At 41.1% G+C, this 18,845-nt stretch overlaps 2 protein-coding genes across 4 annotated transcripts; one reads left to right on the top strand and one right to left on the bottom strand.

Annotated features, from left to right (window-relative positions):
• Nucleotides 1-123: 123 nt before the first annotated feature.
• Nucleotides 124-10,276, bottom strand: nae1 (nedd8 activating enzyme E1 subunit 1). The gene is made up of 20 exons (XM_049030756.1): nucleotides 10,044-10,276; nucleotides 9,506-9,609; nucleotides 9,268-9,328; nucleotides 9,063-9,093; nucleotides 8,906-8,977; nucleotides 7,807-7,886; nucleotides 7,433-7,542; nucleotides 5,917-6,026; nucleotides 5,349-5,411; nucleotides 5,175-5,238; nucleotides 4,729-4,820; nucleotides 4,114-4,173; nucleotides 3,661-3,794; nucleotides 3,011-3,086; nucleotides 2,805-2,844; nucleotides 2,084-2,170; nucleotides 1,894-1,986; nucleotides 1,437-1,551; nucleotides 444-493; nucleotides 124-307 (listed from the first exon to the last, which is right to left on the bottom strand). Exons 1-20 carry the CDS (start codon nucleotides 10,100-10,102, stop codon nucleotides 198-200), a joined length of 1,611 nt encoding a protein of 536 aa, XP_048886713.1. The 5' UTR covers nucleotides 10,103-10,276; the 3' UTR covers nucleotides 124-197.
• Nucleotides 10,277-11,956: 1,680 nt separating this feature from the next.
• On the top strand, nucleotides 11,957-18,003 carry ca7 (carbonic anhydrase VII). 3 transcript variants are annotated; one of them, XM_049030774.1, is made up of 8 exons: nucleotides 11,957-12,095; nucleotides 12,169-12,284; nucleotides 12,984-13,181; nucleotides 14,140-14,258; nucleotides 14,418-14,513; nucleotides 14,688-14,750; nucleotides 14,952-15,107; nucleotides 17,190-18,003. In XM_049030774.1, exons 2-8 carry the CDS (start codon nucleotides 12,248-12,250, stop codon nucleotides 17,307-17,309), a joined length of 789 nt encoding a protein of 262 aa, XP_048886731.1. In that variant the 5' UTR covers nucleotides 11,957-12,095; nucleotides 12,169-12,247; the 3' UTR covers nucleotides 17,310-18,003. The 3 variants fall into 3 exon arrangements, with proteins under 3 accessions (XP_048886731.1, XP_048886732.1, XP_048886730.1); XM_049030775.1 differs by lacking the exon at nucleotides 17,190-18,003 and adding an exon at nucleotides 15,382-15,928 and having other exon boundaries at nucleotides 12,023-12,284; XM_049030773.1 differs by having other exon boundaries at nucleotides 12,028-12,284.
• The last annotated feature ends 842 nt before the right edge of the window (nucleotides 18,004-18,845 follow it).

Below are 18,845 nucleotides of genomic sequence, written 5' to 3'. Positions count from 1 at the left end.
AAACCTATGAAACCCAAGGAGAATATGCAAACTCCACAGTTCAATACACTAACAAGGACAGTATGAATTATGAATGGCTTAAAGTCACAATTATAAACTTGGCAAAAAAAAAATGCACAAAGATTTGGGGTTTATTTTTAATTTAATAGTCTACATTAAAGCATAAAGTAACACAAAGGATGAAGAACCATCTTATTTCACAGCTGGAAAGTGGCCGATGTCTGGGACATGGCATTGTAGATAAACGTATTGTTGAATGGTACAAACTGGTGGGTGATCATTTTGATGGCCTCTTGAGCAGCACATCCTAAAACAGAAAAAGAAGAAGTACTTTGAAGTAGAAATTTTCATTATATTTAATGTATCCCCTAAAGTTCTCTTTAAAAGGGAAGTTGTGCATGAGACCAATAACATGTTCATTACTAACAGATAAACCATCTCACCTCCCAGAAAGGATGCCACTGTGTGTGGTTCACTGGCACCATAGCGACAGCTGTAAGACATGGTCAGAAAAATATTAAGCCTCATCTATTTAGTTTCTTATTATTAAGTTACTCATGCAGGGAAGCCATCAAAATTATTTCTATTTTGGCTAGACTCAGTATACACCATCAGCAAAAAAGTATGAATTTGTACTTTTGCTTGTCACTGGGGCTGTACCCTCAAGGGTCTGCCAACTGTACCCTAGTTGAAGGTAATTCAGTAGAATCCTGTTATAGTGGACTCTGGTCCCGGCCGTGCGCCTTTAAGATCGTGCAGAGAAAGCATCGGATAGAGCGGACTAGCGTATAACAGAATTTCACTTATAACAGACAAACAATTTGTTCGCCAGGGTCACTTTTAGCTATAGTTATGTTCGGCTATAATGGACATGCAGGCTCTGCCTACAAGGCACGTGGCGTGCCGGTGATATCCAGCGCAGTCGGGATTATTAATAATCACGCATCTGGTCAGGTAAAGTTGGATTACTACATGTACAATATAATAATCTATACCACAAGTGTGCCTGCTGGGGTGTGGCATGAGTAAATGGTGTCCTGTAGTTGTGTTCTGGGCATACAGTGACTTTGGATATAATGGACTTGCATATAACAGTGTTTTGCCAGGCCCCTTGAAGTCCTTTCTAACGGGATTTTACTGTTGTATACAGAAATTGACTCAGGAATATTTTTGTAGCATTGGAGGTACACTAGTGTCGTTTTTACCTTGGGGATGTTCCCCATAGTCCTTTTCTGTACCTTAATTTAGACTAAAGGGTATGTTTACCTACAGCGAGGGTACAACTGACAGACCCTTGACGGTACAGTTTCAGTGACAAGCAAAGGTACAAATTGGTACTCTTTTTCTGACAGTGTATTTGTTTTGTATAGATAAGAAGTGCTTTCTGTACACAAAATCAATAAAACAATTTGCATCCTCTGATCTTGGATACTTACAATTCATGAATGTAATCGTCCTTGACATTTACATTTAAGCCATATTCCTGTAGAAGGCTGTTGACACACAGCTTCAATTTGCCAATGTCTTCTTCAACCTGATAATTGTAGACACCTAGGAAGGAAACATCCACGTTCTGAATCAATTAATACTGACCAGACATTTTGTACATGTAGGCCCGGAAGAGAGCGGCAAAGTTACAGAGGGGAAGGAGGAACACAAAATAAGTACAATAAAGTTAAGAATTCAGTGGCTTCTAAAGTCAAGGACAGTCCACAACATGATAAACGTAAGGCAGCATGATAGAAACAGAGTTTCTTTCTACAATGTCATATTCATAAGAATACAAGGACAAACCTTCAGAACACTCGATTCAAAGGGACATAAGGACGTTGTTTCAAAACAATGGAAGCTGTTTTGTCTCAGAATCTACGTGGCTGTCTCAAACAGCGTTACCTGGGTAGCGGGAGTGTTGCTGATGAAAGCGATCAATGGAGCGCAGCATGAGGTAGAGAACCATCTCACAGTCGGGACTGTCCATACAGGAGGCTGTGTGAATCAATGTTGTTGATTTGGTTAAACACAAAGCACTTCGAGCCAGAAGCTACCCCTGTCTCCTGCTTCCAAAGGTATGCCTTTCGCTTACTGATCTCGTCTTTGTTCAAAGATTCCACGCTGTACTCATCTGCCAGGGATCTGCAGTGCACCACTCTCAGAAAAGCAGCATTTTTACCTTTAAGCAAATGGAAACGTGCATCATGAAATAATGTCTGATACCACACATCTACACAATATACTATTTACTCTTCAGTGGTTTCCAAAAATCATACTGGATGGGTTTATCCCAGAGTATCAATAACTTGTTGGTTCATTCACACACACAGGCACTCCTACGGGGAATTTAGCAAGTCCAATCAGCCTCAGCATGTTTTTTGACTGTGGGGGGGAAACCGGAGTACTCGGAGGAAACCCCACAATGACATGGGGAGAACATGCAATCTCCACACACATGTGACCCAGGCGGAGACTCGAACCCGGGTCCCAGAGGTGTGAGGCGACAGTGCTAACCACTGCACCACCATGCCGCCCCCCTGGTTTAAACCAATTATTGGAAATTAAATAAAGGTAACCAACTGGGTGAAACAGTCTTTGACAGTGCTGGATAATTCCACCCACCGTTGGTATTAATACTTAAATTTGTTCGATCACAGAAAGTTTTCGGTCTGCTTATTTAGAACCACCGACTGTAAATGTGTGAAGAATTGTCATAATAAATCCAAACGGGAGACTAAATATCTTGCAAAACTGTCTCCATAACTTGAATCAGCATTTCCCCCTCAAAGATGTCTGGCACAGAATATACTTACAGAAGAGTTTAATGTCTTGCTCAGTGATGCTCTCTGGAGGCTATGAGAGGAAGGGAGAGGAAGAACAAAAACTATCAAACGCAGCAACTGGAAAGAATAATAACCACGTGCTGTGCAAAGCCGTACGTTCATATGTTCCCCACGATTGTTAAACAACTGAAATGAATCCTGTCTTCTACTATGGTAAAAAAACATATGAAATGTACCTTTCCAACAGACTGTAGGAGACACTCTACATGTTTGGCCACTATCAAAGCATCTTGCATTGCCTTTTCTCTGTAACTGAAAAGGGGAAAAAAATCACTAATAACAAATTACAGACATTCTTACCTGCAGCATAATATTGTTTCCAAATACTATATACTGGACTGAAATTAAATGGTGCATTTCACATAGAGATAAAGTATTAAACTGAGATTGGTGTCAATGCCATTTTAGGCAAATGCATGTCTTTATTCCTAATTAACATGCGCACTGTGTAGTAGTTCGTGTGTGTGTGTGTGTGTGTATTTAAAGTCATGTAACATACAGACACGTTTCTATTCATATTTCTGCGGGGACCATCTATTCATTTCTATGGGAAAAACCAAAATCACAACCATGACATGTACCCCAACCCAGCCCGAACCTTAACCATAAGTAACAAAACAAAATACGACACTTTCGGCATTTTTAGTTTTTTGATTGTAGTCACAAATTTTTATAAAATTGAGTTGTTCCCCACAACGTCAGAATAGGAGGTTTTCAACACACTATGGAGACATTTGGTCCCCATAACATAATATATACATACCACACGAACACACACGCACATGCACACACACACACACGCACGCACACACAGATGTTCCCCTACACATTCTGGAGGCTGATGAACTTCTCAGAGTCAGCGATCATGTCAGGAATAGTGCCGCGCACAGGTAGGTTCCCCCCGCCCTCGCTCTCCACAAACTCCTTCACTGCGCGGGCCATTATCCAGAAGGCTGGTGTCTGCAGGGCAAAGTGACACGTGGGAAACATCTTCAATAAGAAACTAACTAGCGTTAGACTAGTGCGTTTCACAGAGCTGTATCTCAAAGGACAAGCTAAGTTTATGGAATTTTACTCTTTAATTTAGTTTATATGGCTGGATACACGTTTTTGACCTGACATTACAGTCTAATAGCCCCAAGATGGTTTTCTTAATAAAATTGCTCTGGACCTTTTAAGTCAACAATTACTAGCGTGCATCCAAAAATGCCCCAATGCCTTATCTCACTGTATCAACGTTGCAAATTAAGTAAATGCTAGTAAACATGGCCGCCTTTACCTGAGATGTAATGTTCTTGCATTCTTGTCCATCAAAGATCTCCTGTACCACACGTGAAATCTGTGTAGGGAAAAAATTGGCACCATCAAACCAGGGTTTCTCCAACTCCTCCCAAGGTGTGTACCATGCAGCTGGTCGACAGACTACACAGACAGCTGAAAAGGTTAACATCTCTCACATAAGCTTCACCAAGAACATCATTTAAATAAAAACAGGGAAAAAAATTCACAGACAGTCATACAGCAAGAAATTTACTCTGTAAACATCCATCCATCCATCCATCCATCCATCCATCTTCTACAGTAACTGCTTCAGTAAAGGGTGACAGTGAGCCTGGGGCCTGGAACCTATCCAAGTATTCAGAGAGCATGAAGAAGGGTACATCATGGATGAGAAGTGATACACACACTAAGGAAAATGCAGATACCCCGTCCACCTAGAGGCGACCGATGCAAACTCCATACACGTGCCCTGTACCACCATCACATCCCATATAACAATCAAGAATAAATTCTGATTTACAGTACAATTTTTAAGACACCAGGTATCATAACCCTGGTATCATCGTTGAAGCTCATCTGATTAAAGAATTATAGCCAATGTAAGGATGCTGACCATTGTTGGGTTAAGGGCAGTGTTGACATTCTTTATTGCCTCTTCAAAGTTCTCCTCATCCTCAGGAACTCCATTCTCATTCTGCAAAATGCCTGAAGTGGTACAAATAACATGTAATCAGGTTACGTGAGGGGCAGCAGGACACCTATCAAATACAACACTGGGCATGCAGAAGAAGAAAATATGAAACAGCAGTAAGATATGGGAAGAAAACATTAACTGAGTAAGGCAGTGATTCCCAATCCGGTCCTTGGGGACCCAAATTCGGTCCACATTTTTGCTCCCTCCCAGTTCTCTGCTACCGGGAGATGGGAGGGAGAAAAAATGTGGACTATCTGGCAGGGAGCTGGGAGGGAGCAAAAACATGGACCGTGTGTGGGTCCCTGAGGGCTGGGATGGGAAACTCCGCAGTAAGGTTATGAAGCTCAGCATTTTAAGGCTTCTACCTTTCCGGATGAGCTCTCGGAATGACTCCTTCTCTTTGTAATTCTTCGGTAACTGAAAATTGTGCTACGATATGAAAATGCACATCACGTACATTTTACTCAAAAGCTACACAAGAAAATGAGCAGGCAAATAAACTGACTCGAATTTAAACCAAAGAAAAACTCTGCTTTTACCTCATTGCACCACTTTTCTAGGTACTTGGCAACAATAATGATCCATGGTGTATGACTATGGTCCTATACGTAAGAAGAAAGGAAAAAGGTTAGTACATTTAGAGAGGTATTTCTTACAGACAATATTTCAGACTTAAACTAACAAAAACCTTGCAATAATGTAAGAAACATTTAATAATCTCAAAATGCATCCACTGTCAGTTATCCAGAGGGCATAGTGCTTTGGCATAAATGACAGCAGGGTCAGCCCATTGCAGGGCATACACTCACACACCAGGGAACATTAAAAATACCAGTTCACCTAACTGCATGTTTTTCGACTGCAGGAGCATGGTGCAGGACCCAGAGGAAATCCATGCAAATACCGGGACAATGTGCAAACTCCACACACAGAGCTGGGGTGGGATTCAAACCTACAACCCTGGAGGTGTAAATCTACTTGGCTATTCACTGCGGTGCTGGCGAACGTCAAAATAAATATAACAATGAGATATTCTACATATGGTTTTCCCTTTGAGTAGTTAGCAGCTACTAGTCTCACAACAATGACTGAGAAAAACTAACCAACCTTTTTCTCCATATTGTCTAGATCGTAAGACTGGACATGATTCTTCAGCTCTGCAAACGGTTGGTCAAGCCTCAGGTCTTCCAGCGCATTATCTGGATGCGATTCTATCACTATCCGGGGGGAGAAACAACCAGCAACTGGATTAGGCACATGAGAACAAGATTAAAAAAATATACAAAAAAAACACATTTTGAGTTCAGAAAACATCTGACGTTTTTATCTAAACCAACACATAGTAAAGGAAGGAGTTACAATCTGCATGCACTCCCTGGCATTTGAACCCGCACCCTTTCCATTGTTAGTTTAATGCTACTTGTTGAGCTACAGACACTGAAGGTATAAGTTTAAGCTCCAGCTTTTTATACCTACCCTTTTTATATAACACTCTCTGACAGGCAATCCTTTCACTATTACTTTCGGCAAAACAAAAACACAACCAAGACCAAAAGTTTTATAGTTTCTCACACGATGGTTAGTTTTATGATCGTTTACCACATTTTTTTTTCCAATACACAACCAATCCCATATCTGTTCTTGGACAAAAAAAACTACTAAAAACATTATTATGATATAATTATTATCAATAATAATGTTTATGACGATAATAATAATTAGAATAACAATTGATCCTCGTAGAGAAATTCTCTTTTCATCTCCCCCATCTTGCTCTCTGCAGGTGAGTGTAAGCTGGCCATGAATACGCATATGTTACTGGCTATGTTAGCACATTACCTACATATGCATGTCTATCCAAAGCAAAGTTTTTTATTGCCCGTTTTTACAGCTGGACAGTAATTAAAATCTGACCTGCTGATCCATATGTTTGATAAAGCTTATCATCATACTCACACACCTATTTATTACCATCTCTATATGTTATGTCATTTATTTTTTTTACAGAAATTGTTGTATGTGGTACTGTATATTGTCTATTATTGACTTTCTGTGTTGTTCTTTACTGTGTGAACTTTAATCGCAAACAATTTCCTCCGGGAAAACAGAAGTTTTCCGATTCTGATTCCCCTCGCAGGTTTTGAACATGCTGCATTTTCACCACCCTCTTAACCACCATATCTTAGTACACCAAAGCCACTAACTTACAACAAAAGCTGTAATCTGAATAATCTGAATGAACCCCCATGCACTTATCAGAAGCCTGCAGTGCACCTCTTCCAGGCGTTTCTCAGCCGATTCCTCAGAGACCCCCAGACAGTCCATATTTTTGCTCTTTCTTACCTCCCTGCCAGATAGTCTACATCAGGGATACGCAGCCCTGATCCTGGAGTGCCGGTACCCAACAGGTTTCCCATCCTACCCGGTCTCTGATGAACAACATCTGATTTCAGTCAGATAGTAACTCATCAGGTAGGACAGAAAACCCACTGGATACCAGCACTCCAGGATCAGGGCTGCCTACCTCTGATCTACATCACTGCTCCCTGCCCACTCATAAAAGGTAGATGGTTTGGGAGTCACCGAGGACCAGTTTGACAAACATTACCTTATCCATGCTCACCTGTGTGTTCTCTCACTGCCAGCCTCATGTACCCTACGAGTCCGTATGTCCTGCATGCCAGAAAGGGAACTCCAGCGTTCCACAACACCGCACCCAGTCTCAGGCATGTGCTGCATAGACAATGCAATATTTAAAAGTCACATTTATTCAAAGCACCAACCGACAAATACAAGACAATTGACAAGTCAGCTTAAATTTACTATCTCCAAGTGATGCGTTCCTCTTGGGAAGCCAGATTTTGCATCCATCATAATGCCCAAATTGTGGTACCGTCATTTCATGTATAGAAATATAAAAACCATACATACGCGTCCCTCATTTGGACCTTTGAATAGATATACTTTTACATCAAACAATAGCTTTCGCTGCTTTACCTCTCCTCTAGTTGGACTCCAATGACCAAGCTGAATCTGTGGAAGAACTCAGGGTCGTTGTCCAGGAGCTTGTCTGGAGTCTAAAACAAACAACCAGACAAATTAGTACATCTTTGTCACATCATTCACAGCACAAAGACCAGACTGAAAGAATGACTGGTGGAATGTGCACAATTCCCAGTGCAAAAATTACACAGATGCACAACACACCAGCAGTAACGTTAAACAGACAGTTAAATTTGTTGTTTTGGTGATTTTGTTTAAATAAATATTGGTATAATTATAAAGAAAAAAAAGGAGTCCAGCATAAATGTCTCACAAATCTCTCTAGGAATGATTTAAATGGTAAGGAAGAAAATGTCACGGAGAATGCATGCAGCGTCCATGCAAAAGCAGCAGAGGTAAACTAAACTGATTTTTTAAACATATACTAGATAATCTTGAAAAGGAATCATTAAAATTGCAAAGTTAGCTTTATTGTCCTATGACACGTTAAAAATGCTTTAGCAAAACTTTGAAAGCCCCTGTGCCATACATACAATGTGAAGGCATGAAAAAGCCTGATCTCAATCTAGCTGACTGGCGATGGAAGAACTGCATGTGCAACTGGTATTAATATTGTCCAGCTCTAAAATATGCTATATAAATATACTAATAAACTGGCACTTTTCGAATTCAGTACGAAATACCCTGACTCACGTTGTGATGTCATTCAGCGCCGGTACCAGTTTTTACGCCAGTGGAAAACTAACACATTGAAGTACCATATTTTTGGATCTTTCTTGAAGTACCAAAAGTATGGTACCTGGTGCAGTGGGGAAGTGCTCTTAGTGGTCTCCAGCCTTTTTTTATAAAGAGCTACTTTTACAAGAAAGTAATCTAGCAAGCCTCATTATATTATGCTGATCAGGAGGGTAGGGGGGGCTAATGTTAGGGTTAGAGTTGGGAGGTAGCATCACAATTCACGACTTATGTCTTTGAGATGGGCTGGCTGGTGACCGCTGCCCTGCCAAGAATGACAGCCTATAGCAAATTAGTCTACAAGAAGCAGAGGAAAATTAGAGCATGGAGTGGACCAAGAGGGAACGAGACCACTGACCTCCTCTACGAAGTTGCCAGAGACGTCGCTGTTCAGCTCCTGAAGCAGCTCTGTGGCAGCCTGAGCCCGACTCTAAGGAAAAATGACAGCAGTAATCCCTCTCTCTGTGGGGTGCTGAAAGGCCGATATGAAGTATTAATAACTAATTACCACTCACCTTCCCGATGCTGTCAATACCTAGAAAAAAGCTGCAAGTTGAAAAATGTGTGTTATTTGGGTGCAATGCAACAAGGGGACACAATACTGTACCTGAAATACAATAAGCACACCAATGCATGGTGCCATATAATGGCAATAATATTTAGGCATTAGTATAAAAATTCTTATTGCAAGAAAATCTAAAATATAATGTTAATGCTCACTTGTTTCCCACATCCTCTCCAGAAGCTTTATGGCCATCTACAATGGTAAATGCACCAATACCTAAGAAAGAAAGAAAGAAAGAAAGAAAGAAAGAAAATACAAGCACTAAAAACATTGCACCGAAAAAATGCAAAATGATTGGAGATGTACCTATTTCAGCAAAGGTACATGTGCAAAATTTTGAAATCTTAATCTGTATCTGGTGATTTGATGTTTTGCTAAATAAAACAGTTTTACCTGGCAGCACCAAATTCTTGAGTAATTCTGTTCCCGTGGCAGTGGCATTGATCACACACACATGTGCATTCTCCAGAGCATCTTGCCCGTGATCCCCCCACAATCTGGAGGCGAAAACGTAAAGGCAGATTCGTACAGAACTGACAGAAACTCAAGTCCTCTTTCACCAACGATGACAACCACATTACCATGCTACACTAATACAACTACGACAGTCAAAGCCCGGTGCGTTAGCCAATAAAGCTTCTCCTTCTCATAAATGTATTACCAGTTATATCAGTAACACACGCTCCACAACCTAATATAGTTCCCGGAATTTCTAAACATCACGACCATGGTCAATGGACAATTTATACATACGTGAATAAATTCCAATGCGAATACAAAAACAACTACTTTCACTTAGTAAATAAAACACTCCTACAATAGGTGACACGCATGTCCCGGTTCTAACTACCGGGTACCCGGTTTCCTGCATGGATGGGCAGGCCCATCGCCATCCTTACGAGCGCAGTACCCCCAGACCCGGCCCCAGCACCTGAGCTGCCTGTCATATTTCTGCTCCTTCGTTGATTTCCCTTTAGAGCCGTCGGCCATGCCTGCGGCGCGGATTGCGATGTTAGTCGATTTCCTACGGCGATAGAGCTGGCGGTTTCAACATAAAACGATTGGAGCAGGTAATGCTGTATTTGAGACGCAGAGTTTGACCAGCAGGCGGAGTGATCGCGCATCGCAGCCGGAACGTCTTTCTCTTCTTCGATGGTCGATCGCCATCAATAATCGGCTACATGTTTCATATTGCCCCCTAGTGTACTGGCAGACCGTGGTCGAAAATGCAACAAGATAGCCGTTTATCTAATTGTTGCGACCCAAAAAGGATAACTTGCAGAATAGAAGGACATGTCTGCTTTTTAGATGTTACTCAGACGTCAGGCAAATGTCCGTACATTCGTATCAGAAGTTCCAAATAAATTGTTAAAATTAGTTCACACAGATATTGTAAATGTAATTACTCTTTATGTGGTCAAGCTATGCGATGTTGGCGCGTAAATTTCATGTGTACAGATGATGTAAAGATAGCTCTTTTTAAAGCATACTGTAAAGCACTCCATTGTTTACAGCACATTTGTGGTGTAGCTACAGCAAAGCAAAAATGAAACGGCTTCAGGTGGCATACAATGATGCATTTAGAATATTGTTTAAGCTCCCAAGGTGGATTAGTGTAAGTCATATGTTTGTGACCAATAATTTGTGTAGTTTTTGATGTGGACCTTTGTTGTCTGATATGAAATAAACTTACTAATAATTTGCAGATAGACCTATTATAGCATTTTACTCTTTCCATTAAAATGACCTTTATGGACATTAGTTGGTATTTACAAGTATTTACAAATTTCAGTTATCTTTGGCGACAAATTTATTGCTGTGCGGAATGACAGCTTTCATACTTTCGGGTAGGAATGAAACATACGCAGCAAATGCAACAGTGGCCAAATTTACTGCTTATAATTCATGTGAGATCTCGTATCTCGTCTAGAAACCGAGACCTCCCAACTACACATACGCAGTTTTAAACTGAAGGATATTCGGCAACACCGGAATATACCGATCGTCTGCACGCGTTTCAAGAAATAAATCGATCAACCATTTCAAATTCAATACACCGACAAAACATTTTTTTCCAAAAATGTGGTACAAAACTTAAACATGAAATGGCATGAAATACACCGCCCACGCCCCCAAAAAAAACTAAATATGTTTCAGTAAACATTTTATGTCTAAAGAATTATAGAGCTTCGATAAAGCTTTAAATAATCGTAGGTCATAGTTATAATCATTGATCAATCTACCGGCAAGTTGTTTGCCAAGTTACCTGTCCGCGTATTACCACCTTGACCAAATGCCAAGCACAGATATCCGATTTAAAGCTAACATTACCTTTTGGGGAGATTATGTGTGCTATTCGTGGTGAAGAAAGATGTGCGTTAGTAATAGGCTGTTTTTTTTTGGGGGGGGGGGGGTATGAATAATAGTTTTATCAGGGACTAAACAGATTTTCGTCAACAACCACTAACCTCTTAAACTTGAATCCTTAATTTACACCACTATGAACTTTATAAAAGTCTTCCTTTAAGACATAGCCTAATATTAGTAGCTTATTTTCGTACTACAATAAGTTTGTGTTGGTGCATTTACAACGTACAGTCCATTTGCATTAGACTGGATTAGACGTTATATAAAATCACAAAATGTCCTTTTAATTACAACAGAGTAGATAAATTACCGCAGTTGATTGTACTATTTAGGATTAATTATCACTTTTTTCCGCGCCTAATTTGTAGAACGTTAAAATAACTTTTACATTTGAATTTCTCTGATAGCAAAAGCTACCTTTCTTCAGCCGAAAATGCCATCAGTCTACAAAACTCAAAATAAGTAACAAATAGCAGTATAAATGCGGTGTTTCCTGGCTGATGGGCCCAAGGGTAATGGATGGGGCGGAGTTAAAGACGCGGGATCGCTATACTACCCAATTTCAGCTTTGCCGTGCTTATCTCTTCCCAACCTACCTGGAACTTCACCTTTCACGGTACCTATAAAAAACCCACCGTAATACCTCCGACTACTCCAGAAATTCCACAGTTGTTCTGATGCTTGTTTAGGATCCCGCATCACAACTCAGCGTTTCCAGTCCCGACCGGACCCGTGTATTAATTTGTTAAACTGGGCAAATTTTCCGCAATGACTGGTCATCAGTGGGGATACGGCGAGGAAAACGGTGAGTGCGATCGGCTGTAGGTCCATCGGCGTGCTGCTGGGGGAGGTGCGCTCAACTGACGTGCTTGGGAATAAGTCTTTATTTATCTCTTGAGTCTTCTATATTTTTTTTACTTAATTATAGTTACTGGTTAACATCTCACTGCACATTCTTTTTTTGAGTGAGGGGCGGCTCTATGGACTAATAGATTGAAATGTTAACGCAACAGCTTCTATGTTAAATCTTTCAGCCTCAGTTGTTCCTGAGTTGGGTTCAAGTTAATGCTAGATTAACCCCTTTTCATAAGGGGATATTTGCAGTACATATCAACTACTCTATAATTTAAGGAACCTGTTTTATTGAGGTTTAAGTGTCTATTTGTCAAGTGATATTACTGTTCTCTGACGTATTTGTTTTTCTAATTTAACGATTAGAGTAATGAAATATTGCCACAGTTTTGCTTTGTCTTCATTATAATAATTAAATCTGCGTTACTTGCTTCCCTGTTAGATATGTACAGTCACCTTGGTAGTTGGTTGTCATTTAGACGTGTTGTCAAGTTGGATGAACGCTAACAGATTATTTTTATTTCTTACATGAGCAAAGACACCAAGAGAGATCAACTATGTAAACTCATTCAGCGCAGTTTATTTTGGGGCATTTTCGCGCGATACTTTTGAACTGTAAAAAATAATAATTCACCAGGCTTTTATTTCCCAGGTCCCTCCGCCTGGCATAAAGACTACCCCGTCGCGCGGGGCAATCGGCAGTCTCCCATTGACATCGTCCCGAGCGAGGCACAGTTTGACCCAACTTTGCCCCCCATCACGCTGGTCTATGACACCTGCACGTCCCTCAGCATCTCCAACAACGGCCACTCTGTGGTCGTTGAGTTTGATGATGAAGATGGCAGAGCCGGTAACGTTTCCAGAGGCAAAGCAATTATAATACACGCCCAAGTATCATTGTGTTGGCTGACGCAGATAATATGAATATTCTGATCTCATCTATATGTGCCTTAATTCTTCCTGGGTGGAGGTTCTTGGACCACAATGCAGTCAGTAGAGAAATATGTAAGGTCTTTGTAAATACATGTCAGCTTGATACACTAGTACTGCTTTATATTATATTCCTTATTTTTTTTCTTCTTTGTATAGACTACTATTTATTTTTATTGAAACCGCTAATATTTGCGCAAAACTAAATACTGCCTTGTAGGTTAAAATTGGCGCAAAACATCATTAGTGCTGCAGTGTTTGTAGATTTGAGGTATTTTAAAACCACCGGAAATTACATTTAATTTGCGTAATCCATAAGCATCTGGTTAGAAATTATTTGCATGTTTGAGTAACTGACAGCACCCACTGGAACTTTCCAAACCAGCCGGCTGAAGCATTTTCATATCCAGTGGTATTGACTCCAAAAAGCAATGTGAGTTAATCTTAGTAAATTACTTGACAGTAGATTCTTTTCATAGTGAATAATTTTAATCGGGTAAAGTTTGACTTAAGTAAATGCTTCTGTAAGAGAGCAGAAGCTCAGTCTGGGGTTCAGTGGCAGATGAGAGTCACCAGGCATCATTATTTAACCAACCTGGCTGTTCCGGGAGTCTGGATCCGTCATTGATCATGTGCTTCCCTTGATGAGGCACTTAATTTAGGCAAAAATGAGAAACCATTTACATGAGGTAGGGATTTAATGTGTGGCTAATTTTACTGCTTTCAACCATTACTATGATTCTGCCATTATCCGCTGTTGCTCACAGCCCCCTTCTAAAAGACCAGCATGGGGGAGGATGATCTTTCTGTGCCAAGGTACTGCGGAGAGATATCCAGCGCGGCAGAAAGAATGACAGCTGGCTTCTCTGCCCTGGCAGTCATCAGGGGGGGCCCCCTGGAGTCGGTGTATAGGCTGAAGCAGTTCCATTTCCACTGGGGTGGGACAGGCAGCTGCGGTTCAGAGCACACCATCTGCGGGAAGACCTTTGCATCTGAGGTGGGGGTGTCGCCCCAACTCTTCCATGCCCCCATTTTGTTCTGTATAGAGGAGCTACGCTTTGGAGGTCATGCCAGTTTGTCTTTGGCTGTTCAGACGGGTATGAATGGGATCACCGTTCAAACTCCACGCCCTGATTTCCGCTTCCTTCATTTATAGCTTCACCTGGTTCACTGGAATGCTACCAAGTATAAGTCATTTGGCGAGGCAGTGGCAGCCCCTGATGGCCTGGCTGTCCTTGGCATCCTTTTGGAGGTGAGTTGGCCCAGTTTATCTCCATGGAAGATTAGATTGTGCTAGAATCTTTGCTGATTGTATAGCCCGTTGTTATTCCAAAATGTCTATTGTAAATTTATTATTGCATAAGCCCTGTTATATTCTCTTGTCTTTTTTTAACGTGAAATTATTATGTCTGTCTGTTTCCTGCAGATCGGTGATGAACACAGGGCTTTGAACAGCATCACGGATTCTTTGTATATGGTCAAATTTAAGGTATGAAATTCAGGATGAACCTTGGTGCCACTGCATCTTCTACTTCCAGCATGATGTCCTTCATTGCCTGATAATTACAGATGGTTCTTCTCAAAGCCTTACCAGTTTTTTTCCCTTCACCTTTGAGCATTTTGTGACCTAAGGAGTTATGTAGGAGTTCAGGTCTGTTACCTCCTGCCCCCCACCCCTAACCAATGTCAGGGGAGCTCCGTAGACTTCAAGGACTTCAACCCCAGGTGCCTCCTGCCCAACAACCTGAACTACTGGACGTATCCTGGTTCACTGACCACGCCTCCACTGCATGAGAGCGTCACCTGGATTGTCCTGAAGGAGCCCATCCGTGTGTCTGCGAAACAGGTTGGTCGGCCAGGGGTGGTTCAGGGGTTCTGTGGTTTCCAAATCTGAACCATACCGGTTATGGAAATGTGAGCAAGGAACACTGTCATCCTGACTACCATCCCAGCCTCAGAAGATTTACATGTTGGGAAGGTGCTGTTGGGATGCTGGGCTCTCTGCCCTTCCTGTCACCTTACTACGCATCGAACTAGCAGCAGTGTAATACATCACTGTAGATGGTACGATACCAGCTTCATGTGTGGCTGGTTGATCTCTCTTCATGTGTTGATTACAGGTCAAACGCTGGCTGGTCTGCGGAATGCCATAGTTGCTCTCGCTTCTGTCTTGGAATATTCTAAAAACTCCTTTTGGGCTTTTGTATCCCCTAAGCTGTGAGTTTTGTAGAAAAAAAAGCAAATTACTGTAACTTTGTAACGCTACACCAGGGTTCCCCAATTATTTTTTCCCCGTGGGTCATATTCTCATAATAAAAATTGCTGAGAAGGTGGTGGGCTGGGAGAACAGTACCAATTTAACATTGTGTGGGGGTGGAATCGGTTGCCTCTCATGGGGCCATGGGATCCCTGTTGGAGAACCCAGTTCTACACATTCAATGTCAGCTGTCAAGCTCGGAGAAAATACAGACATCACTGGACTTTTTCTTTTTTAAGCTGAGATTTTATTGCAGCCTTGTGGGTTTATAATGGAGGACAAATTACCAAAACTGTAACATGTCTAAGTGTGAAGCATTTAATTTAATAGTAATTGTTTATAATTAGCAGACTTCCCTCAGGAATAAGGGTGTAAATACTGTATTTAGCCATAAATATTACAAAGACCTTTTCTGAGATCTTTCTGTGTTGTTTTTTAAATGTTCCTGAACAGCCCTGAGTCTATTGAGACACTTTCGTGAGTGCAGGCAGAGTGCTATGACTGTATCTTGCTCAAATGTAATTTTAGAAGAGGCTCATGCATTTATGGGATGTAAACATGAATACCAATACACTTAAGAGAATATTCAAATTACATTTAATTAAATGACACAGAATACATTTTAATCCGAATGTCGTAGGATACCACGTTCACTGTGTAAATCCGGTTATTTCACTAACTGATTATATTCAATACAGACTAAAAGGCTTTCACAATACGTGCACGTCTAAGGGGATCTAAAAATGTTCCTTGTTTTTTTTTAGACGGGCTTGCAAACTGATTCTTGCTTGGTACTCTTGTAGAACAACGTATATAATATTTGAGATATAGAGCTATAGGTTGCATCTACTCTGAATCCCTCCAAGTCATTAGACCACAATGTACTAAACACAGTGATGACATTTCAGTCTTTTATTAGCATTGTTTAAGTCCTCTGGGAAGTTATACCCCTTTAATATAACCTGCCAACTTTGAGGTCTCAGTTAGGCCAAATGTAAATGGATCTGTTTTGTTTGTCTAATCTCACGGGAGAGGTTTTGCGCTAAGGAGAATCCTCATGAGCCATCCCTGTGTCTCGCTCCTTGTTTTGTCATGAATACCTTGGCTTTGAAGGGAGTGTTCATGTGCTTTTCCGGAGGCGGTTTGTGGCTCAGCAGTTTGACATTGTGGCTGGGATCAGAAGGTCATCAGTTCAAGTCCCAGTTTGGGCAGAGTGATTTCAGTGTTGGGCCCTTGAGCAAGGCACTTAACCTTGAGTTGCTCCAGGAACTATCTCTCCATGTTTCTTAAATTTGTCTGCTAAATATGTAAAAAAGCTAAGTGTTTCATGTTGGTGGATGTCTTGTCATCAACCCCCAGAATCAATAAAGCATTTCTGAGAATTGAATTTACTTATTTATCTGACACTTATCCAAAGTAACATACATAGGATAGATGTTTGGGAGTGTCAGCCAGTGACCCTGGAACAGTTTTGTTTAAGGACCTTGCACAGTGGCAAAACGGGGATCTGATCACTGCTGGCCAGCAGGTTTTGAATCCATGACCACCTGGAAATGAGCACAGTTCCTAGTCCTGCTCCGCAACACTGAAAGGTAGTTGAGAATTATCTGTTGGCTAAAAATGTTTCATGGCCCTGGTTTATGTGTCTCTCTCATCACTCCCACCATACAGATGGGAAAGTTCCGGATGCTGCATTTCAGTGGCGAGGAGGAGGATCGCCAGCGCATGGTGAACAACTATAGACCCCCTCAGCCTCTGAAAGGAAGAAGGGTCCGAGCCTCCTTCAAGTAGCATGCCTGTCTGGGAACACCAAACTAAGATGGCCCCCATTTTTCGATAGAAAACCCTTAGCCTCAGCCTAGAATGAGCTTACTATGGTCCTGGAGAGTCGTACTGACAATGAAAAGGAGAGGTGTTCCTTGGTAATACACCCGCTGCTACAGTTGCACTGAACAAGGCCATCTCTACCTCCTTTTCCACTCTTGAAAGCCGTGCATTGAACATCAGTTGCAGGGGAAAGTTAATGTATGCTGGAATAAAAAACACTAGTTCCACCTTGAATTTCCTCACTGTAAAACTGCTTGTATGACATCAGTGTGCCTTGATTGACTCCTTTGTCCTTTATTCAGCTACACATGGCTCAAGCTACTCAGGTGAACCAATTAGACTAAATGTAAGGCAGCCACGTGATTCAACCTGCCTGGGCCTCAGGTGTAACTAGTTCCACGGTCCGTGTGACTCTGTGGACTGACTGCAAATCCTGAGTAATGCTGACTCATGTTTTGATTAAGGGGACCAGGGTATGGCTTGTCATTTTCTCACCTGTCTTATATACTACTTTAAACCTTTTTCATTTTTACTGTCTCTGAGAAATTGTATGTGTCTTTCAGACCTATTTATGAAGTATTGTGCTGTTGAATGCTTTTGGTATGGTATATTTGACTTGGTGTTGTATGTCTCCAAAATACAAATAAAATAGATACTTTTATTGAAAAATGTTGTCTTTATTGGCAAAAAGAAAATGATTCCTGTGTAACCGACATGTTGATAGTGATTGAATTTATAGTTTTAACTCTTCCCTATGATTTATATCCTAAAATTATATAGTGAGAATGTTTTGAAACTGCAGATTATTTTTATTACCCACTGGAAAGCACACGTTTCAAATGGGTGATGACGAAATGTTGAGCTGATCATGGTTTGTATTCTGCTTCTTAGTGAATGTGAGGCTGGAATGTGGTTAATCATCACCCTCGAATGCCACTGAAGTTTCTTTGCTGAGAATTGACCCTGTGAATATTTTATATTGCTGTTTTGAGGCATCGATGCTTTAATTGAAAATCACTTTCAAAGCTCATAATTTACCAATTTGTACAGCTAGATGCTTCCTGTAGCCAGGAAAGTGGCTCGACTCGTGTTCTCGTGCCAGAAGTTATCGTGATACAACACACAGACATACTCTCACATACACACAGACACACACACACATCATGTGCTCTTCTTTCCTTTTTAACCATTTAAGCTCGGATAGCTGCCAGCAGGTGTTAGATGGATCCAATGCCAGATACACAATTTGCCTTTAAATGGAAGGGTTTTGAGGGTTTTATAAAATGGCTGAATCATTTGAAATGGCTTTCCACACTCTTAAGCTAATTAATCCCAGGCCTGGGCACCACCTGAGCACACAGACTTCAAGGCCCAGTGAATCCCAGATGCGATGGGTGGTTTCCCCTAACTTCTTAATTAATTAGACACCTACAGGCTTTTGTTTGAATCTGCTCATATCATGAAATGCCTGAATTGTTTATGAGAAGGGAAGTTGGGCTG

The sequence above is a fragment of the Brienomyrus brachyistius genome, chromosome 11 (genome assembly GCF_023856365.1).
Source record: "Brienomyrus brachyistius isolate T26 chromosome 11, BBRACH_0.4, whole genome shotgun sequence".
NCBI lineage: Eukaryota > Metazoa > Chordata > Actinopteri > Osteoglossiformes > Mormyridae > Brienomyrus > Brienomyrus brachyistius.
The sequence above is the reverse complement of the archived record's forward strand: the minus strand, read 5'-3'. Positions and strand labels throughout refer to the sequence as shown.